This window comes from Rhinolophus sinicus, chromosome X (genome assembly GCF_036562045.2).
Source record: "Rhinolophus sinicus isolate RSC01 chromosome X, ASM3656204v1, whole genome shotgun sequence".
NCBI lineage: Eukaryota > Metazoa > Chordata > Mammalia > Chiroptera > Rhinolophidae > Rhinolophus > Rhinolophus sinicus.
The window spans coordinates 110,637,956-110,645,130 of NC_133768.1; the positions used below are offsets into that span (position 1 = coordinate 110,637,956).

Sequence of the window (7,175 nt, forward strand, 5' to 3'; positions counted from 1 at the left end):
CCATTTGGAACTGGAAACAAGGTGAGGGGGTGCCATGTAAGGCATTGCCACAAGCATTGCCACAGAAAGCCCAGAGTGGAGGGCATGCAGCACAGGGCTCAGCCTGTGCCAAGCCCAGGTGGGCATGTACTGGAACACCTGGGTCTGGGCTCAGGGATATCAGAGCGCAATCTTAAAGAGCCTAATGTGCCCTGGAACAGGGCCACAGGCCCTGAGGGTACTCATTGGTAATCTGGGCTGGCTGCCAGCCCTGCTGGAGAGAAATCCATCCAGCCACACCCTGGCATAGGAAAGCAATCTGCTCAGGGCGTTAATCTTCCTTCTGTGTGATGCTTCCAAGAGGTACTAAGGAGATAGGGACCTACGGCTTTCTAATGTGAGAATGGGAGCATGAGTTTGAGCCCAGATGGACAGCCGGGGAAGGAACAGGGCACCCAGAGGAGCAGGCGGCCAATGTGCTCAAGGGAAGGACTGTCATGTGCAGGGACAGCTGCTTGCGAGGCAAGCCCTGGTCAAGGCTCCAGGAAGAAAGGGTGGGGTCCAGATGGGGGATGGTGGCCTTGAGAGGGAGCCCCCAAATGATGGAGGCTTTGGGTGGGGAAAACTTCAGAGGGTACAGTAGGTGTTATTCTCCTTCCAAACACCCCCCCCATAAATCCCCTTTGATTGCCTGTGTGTGCCCAGCATTTCCAGGGGCCCCTCCATCCCTGCAGCTCCGCTGTTTGCAGCTCTTACAACATGGCCCAAGTCTCTCCAGATGCACGGTTCCTGCAGACTGGTTGGGAAGCTCAGGCTTGAGCCTCAGCTCCCTGCAAGATGCTCACCGTAGCTCATCAGCTACTTTGGAGACTGTGTCCTTCACCCGCACTTTATCGGTGGTTAAAAACTCTGTCCCTTCAGAATAGCTGGAGGACGCCCGTGGGCACAAACTAAGCAAGCCCCCAAGGATCCCTCACCATTTCCTGGTCAACAGTACCGTCCCTTCCCCACACACAGGCAGGGAAGGACTCAATCCCTCCTTCTGTCTGTTTCCCAAAGACTCAGATCACTTCAATCGCCAATGGAGGGCCGCCCTCAATTTCTGGTGGACTTATGGTCCCCTGGGGTTAGAGGGGAGGGCCCAGCAGTGGTAAGATCAACCCAGCCTGTCCTCCCCACTGGCAAGGTATAATACCCGTGAAACACCACCTGGCCCACCCTCTGTCCCTCAGCCATCACACACCCCCAAATGCCCAAACATCCATCGATGGCTACACTGAGGCTGGCCACTTGTCAGCTGGCAGGGTAGGTTGATTATGTAGGGGTGAGCAAGCATACCACCCCAGAGTCCTGCACCGAGCTCCTTATAGGGGTATATGACCTCACACCCAGGCCCCTCTGTCTCTAAGACTAACACGTGACCTCCCTGACCCGACTGAGCACACTAAGAACCCACACCCCTGCCAGGATTCCCAGGGCCTCCGGTCCTGCCTGCTGTCCCTTCCCTTCCTTCAATGTCTAATCCAGTTACTCCTGGAAGATCCCTGAGATTCCTGCGGACCAAACCAGCCCCTGCCAGTGCCCACGAGTTCCAACCCAGGGGACCTCACAGCATCTCTTGTACCCTGCCTTCACTATACCTCAATACCAACTCAGAGTCCAAGGCTACAGTTGTACCCCTCACCCCCAGCGGACCCTTCCTTCAATTGCCCACAGGAGACGAGAGACTCAGCTGAAACATTCGATGACATTTATTGAACAGATACATTTACTGAAACCATTGAAGAAAGGGAATGAAAACACAAAGAACTTCTAACAGCCACTAGAGCCCATAGGTCTAAGGACCCTTGCTCCTGGGGACCCTGAAAAGGTGTCTCAGCTGTCCCCACTATGCCACAGCCCTCCTGCCATAGGTCCCCTTCCAGAGGGCCCCACGATTGGCCACTGAAGGGTGATGGACGCTGGCGATGTCCGCTCACTGCAGGGTACCCCTCCCCCTCTGGTCCACGTGCTGGGTCTGGCCCTGCCCTATGGCCCGGACAGGATGCTGGAAAACACAGCAGGGGACACTCCACCAGGCCGAGGAAACTGAGTCACAAAGAACAACAGGGTGAGACATCAGAGCACAGTCCCCTCTGGCCCCGGTGCAGTTCTTCCTTCCTGAGGTCACAGGTGAGCACCGGCCATGCCCTCATCCGTGTTTCCTGCAGTCTCCTGGGGCTGGGCTCAGGGTCTCCGGGGTGGGGTGGTCAGCGGGGTAACTGCTCAGACAAGAACACACACATTCTCCGCAAGAACAAGCAGCGGTTGGCCTAAACCTACATGGAGAAAGCAGAGGTTAAGGTCACCACACTGGATGAGAACGAGCAGAGCCTTGGCTGGCAGGAAGCTCACAGCATGTGCCAGGGCCCAGGGGTGACTGCCCAGGTCGGCGAGGACACCTACCTGGGGGCACGCACACCTAGTGGCTCTGCACAGGAACTGTTTGGTGTGGTGTGGTGGAGGGGTGCAGGGGGTGATGACTTGACACGAGGGACACGGGGGGCCTACAGAGAAACAGGGTGGGGGCTTCCCAGCACACGGAGCAGCCTGCTCCAGGGGACGGAGAATGGGAGCCCCCAGGGATGGCCCCTAATGTCTCCCAGTGCAGCGTGAGTGACACACGTCTTCTGGTGTCCCTCACCTAGGCTGGGATGGGGAATGGGCTGCTCAGGGCTGCTCCCAGGCCGGCTGCCCGAGGTGAGAGCGATTGGGGCTGGGTGTAGTGCTGCCATGGAGGCAGGATGACTTCTCCCCACCCCATTTGCTGTCACACGTGGTCATCGTGGTCACTTGGAAGGGCTGAGCGTGGTGGTCAGGGCCCCTTGGGGGTAGTGGGGCCTGGGGGCTTGGTTTGGGCTGGCTGGGCCCTTCCCTGGCCCTGCTCCCCATGGGGGGGGAGGCGGCTTCCCCGGCCTGGACTCCACCTGCCTCCAGGGCTCTGCTGCCCCAGAGGAGAGGAGGCCGCTGGGCCTTCTGAGCCTATTTGCCCAAGGAGGACTCGGGGTGGGGCTCATCTCCCCTGTCCTGTCCTCATTACCTGACTCCTCCAGGATGGGCTTAAGCCCCTCCTGGGGGGGTCTCCTCAGCCTCCTGGTGTCCTGCCTGGGCCAGGCCTCTGGATCACCAATGGGACCTCCTGGGTCCTCCCCGGAAGCACTGCCCATGTTGGCAGGGGCAGGGCCGCTAAGGGCCTCTGAGGGGCCTGCGTGGCCTAGGCCTGCAGGGGGGGAGCATTTTCATCTCCCTGAGTGGCAGGGGAGGCCTTGGTGGTCTCCTCAGGGGCAGGGGCTGCCCCAGTGGCATCATAGGTTTCAGGAGCAGCCTCAGCAGGGTCGGCAGTGCCGGGACCTGCCTCACTGACCTCGGCATGGGCTAGGGCAGCCTCCGCATCGTCTTCACTGGCCGGGGCAGCCTGGGTGGCATCGTCATCGCCTGAGGTGGTCTGGGCAGCACCTTCACTGGCCCGTGCAGCCTGGGCGGCACCTGTACAGGAGGGGGCTGCGTGGGCGGTGGCCAGATGTCTAATACACGCCAGGGCCTCTTCTTCCACTTGGAACTGATGGCTGCCAGCCAGAATGGCTTCCCATGTCTCTGTCTCTCGAATGAGGCGCAACATCCCCATGAAGCCAGGCGGTCTCCTCTCCAGCCCCATCCTCACAAGTTTGCTCTGCAGTGTCTTGTTGGGGCGGGCCCACATCAGCACCTGCCGGGCGCGCACCTGGTCTGCAAGAGTGGGGTGGATGGCCCTCTTCTCCATGGCCGTCTGCAGCAGGCCTTCCAGGCGCATCACGTAGGCAAACAGGGTCTCCTGGGGCTGCTGGGCACAAGTCATGAACTTCATCCGCGCGGCCATGCGGGTGTCCTTGTTCCCGAACACCTGCACCAGCGCCACCAGGCATTCGTGAGCAGTGATGTGGGGATTTTCATCCAGGAGGCCACACATGAGAGCCAGTGCGGGGCCCCCAAGCTCTCCAGCAGCCTCCTCCTCCTCTCCGTTTCCGACACGTGGCGCCACTGGTATAGCATGTCATTGGCATGGTCCAGCCAGCTCTCAAAGGGCTCTTCCTCGCTGCCTGGCTCTTGTGTCCCAGAAAAGGTTCTCAGTTCTGGGTCGGCCACGTTTTCCAGCACAGGCTGCAGGGCCTGGTTCCATTGCCGAATCCAGGCCTCTGCCTCTCCTGGGGCTCCTGCCATGCCCACAGCTTCTTCCTCACCTGTGGCTCTTGCCAAACCCACAGATCCTGTGACATCTGCAGGTCCGTCCTCACCTGCAGCTCCTGCCCAATCTGCAGATCCTACCTTCCGGGCAGGTCCTGCTTCACCTGGATTTCCTGCCACACCTGCAGCTCCTGCCTCACCTGCCTTGCCAGCCACTGTTGCCTCTGGGGCTGTGCAGGGAAATTGGGTCTATCCTGTGACTCAGAATCAGGGGCCTGGGCAGGAAGATCCCAGTCCAGGTGCCTCCCTTGCCTGGTATTTGCCGGGGGATCAGACTTCGGTTTAAACTGTCAGCGAACTCAACTAATGCAACCCTGGACCTGAGCTCCTTTCTGAAGACCTTGACCAGCACGTGGTACTTGCCCAGGGGCCACAAGGCAGCCTGCACGGCCTCCTGGAATTCCTGGTTCTTGCAATCATTTGGGATGCCCAGGACAAGCAGGGACAACTGTGCCTTCGCACCCAACCAGCCGCACCAGTTTCGCAGCATCGTCAATACCATCCCCAGGACCTGGGGGAAGCGGGCGCAATCGGACAGGGGCTCGCAGACTGTCGCAGTATCTGCCGGGGAGGCCTGAGATTGCAAAGGAGCAAGAGGGACATTAGTGCCACACAGCCCACCCCACCGCCCCACACAACGGACGCCTGGAGCTCCTCCCTGGCCATTTCAAGTCTCCCACCTCCCACAGCCGAGGCTCAAAGCGCCCCCCCCCACTGCACCCTTACCTCCACAGCGAGAAGAACCCGTCCCACCCCCATGGCCTTGGCCGAAGTCCCAGATCCGGCCTTAATAGCCAGTGTCCCTCCCACCATCGTCTGCAACCCCGCAGCCCTGTGAGCTCTCATTCTCTTTCCTAGCGCAGGGCCCCAGCGCCCTGGGCTGTCTGGTCTGACCCCTGCAACCTGGAGACTCCCTGGTGCATCCCCACCACACACACACACACACTCACACACACACACACAAAACACACACACACACACACACACACACACACACACACACACACCCCGGAGTCCAGAGTCCCTCCCTCTTCCACCAGCACCTGCCCTTCCGTAGCCAGGAGCCACCCCTCCCGTCCCCACCAGCGCCGGATTGAGAAGCTCCTCCCGCCCCCACTGCCTTCCTGCTGGGGCAGTGATCGGGCCCCCTACCCAAGGCACGGGCCTGAGGTATTTCTGGGGTCCTGACGGAGCAAAGTCCCTGGTTGTCTGCTCACTCTCTCCGCCCCTGAGAGCGCTGCGGAGCGGGAAACACCGCCTGCGGCTGCAGGGCGGACTCCAGAGGCCACTGCAAAGCCCTGGAGCCAGAGAGTCAGAAGAACTTGGCCCATGGCTGCACAACCCAGGGGTCTCCCAGGTAGTTCCCTCTGTGCTAAGGCCACGGAGCCTTCCCAGCGCTCCCAGAAGCCCCAGGTAGATGTGGGAGAATGATCTCTGCGTCTGGATGCAGGGCGAATGACTGGATCAGGAGAGCACGTGAAGAGGTGTCAGTGTTGCCCTGGTAACGGGGCCTGCTTGGCAAGGGCTTGAAGTGGCAAGGCTTGGAGTCTCCAGAAGAAACAGGGACACACCCACTGGCCCTCCATCCCCAAAATGACCTCCATCAATAATTGTAGCAAATATGGGTGGGGGGTGGGGGTTGGAAAGCAGGAGGAGGCAGGGGGCAAAGGAATCTAAGAACATATCCCCAGTGCCACTCTGTACTCACAGCCTACCCTCACTAAGCCTGGAATATCCACGACAGACACAAGTTAGCTGTTGCCATGCCAGGTGCCTAATCATACCTCTTTACACTGTAAAACCAGCTCGCAACCACACAGGCAGCCATTATATTGAAAATGTGTGAGCTTCCTGTCAGGTGAACATAGAGTCTATACAAGTCACTGAACATCTGTAAATAGACAATAGAAAAACTTTCCTTACTGTGTGTTGCTGGATTTGATTGGCTGAAAGGTAAGGATTTTTGCTACACTGTTCATGAGGGATATTTTTCTGTAATTTTCTTTTTTTCATAACCTTTTCTATCAAGGTTTAGCACCAGGTTTATCCTTGCTTCACAAAATGAGTTGGGAATTGTTCCCTGCTCCTCTATTTCATAAAAGTGTTTGTGTAAGATTCACGATTTTCATTCCTTAAATATTTGCTAGAACTCACCCATGGGCCTGGAATGTTCTTTTGTGTTGTGTGTTGTTGTTTTTCTAGGAGTTTTCTGATAGTAAATTAAATTCAACCATAAGAAATAGAGCTATTCATATTTTCTATTTAATTTGTTTTCAGTTTTGGTAAATTGCTTTGTTTCCAAGGAAATCATCAATTTTATCTAAGTTATCAAAATTATTGGCATAAGGTTGCTCATAATAGTCCCTATTATTCTTTTAATACCTGTATGATGTATCATGATATCCCTCTTTCATTCCTGATATTGGTGATTAATGTACCTTCTCTTTTTTGATTAATCTTGCTAGGGGTTATAAATTTCATTGCTCTTTTAAAAAACATATGGCTTTGCTAATATTTCTCCATAGTTTGTTTGCTATTTCATTTAGTTCTGCTCTTACCTCTATTATTTTTTCTACTTATTTTGGATTCACTTTGCTTTTCTTTTTCTAGCTTCTTTAGATGGAACCTTAGAGCATTGATTTTATGCCTTTATTCTTTTCTAACATAATATTCAAAGCAACAAATCTTCCTCTCGTCACTTCTTCAGCTGCCTCCCATTAAATGTGATGTTTTATTTTTATTATCAATCCTTTTCAAATATTTTCTAAGTTCCTTTGTGTTTTCTTCTTTGACCCATGGGTTGTTTTTTGTAAGTGTGATGTTGATTTTCCAAATATTTGGGGATATATTGTTGTTATTCATTTGTAATGGAATTCGTTTGTAGTCATAGATAACTTATGTAAAATTTCAGTTTTTCTAAATGTGTTGAGACTTAC

At 55.4% G+C, this 7,175-nt stretch overlaps 1 protein-coding gene across 1 annotated transcript; it reads right to left on the reverse strand.

Annotated features, from left to right (window-relative positions):
- Window positions 1–1,716: 1,716 nt before the first annotated feature.
- LOC141569674 (paraneoplastic antigen Ma6E-like) lies at window positions 1,717–5,699 on the reverse strand. Its single transcript, XM_074323869.1, is given in 6 exon segments — window positions 1,717–2,297; window positions 3,383–3,984; window positions 3,987–4,394; window positions 4,397–4,456; window positions 4,459–4,813; window positions 5,392–5,699. Coding segments are annotated over 5 exon segments (1,359 nt in total). The 5' UTR covers window positions 4,742–4,813; window positions 5,392–5,699; the 3' UTR covers window positions 1,717–2,291.
- Between the last annotated feature and the right edge of the window lie 1,476 nt (window positions 5,700–7,175).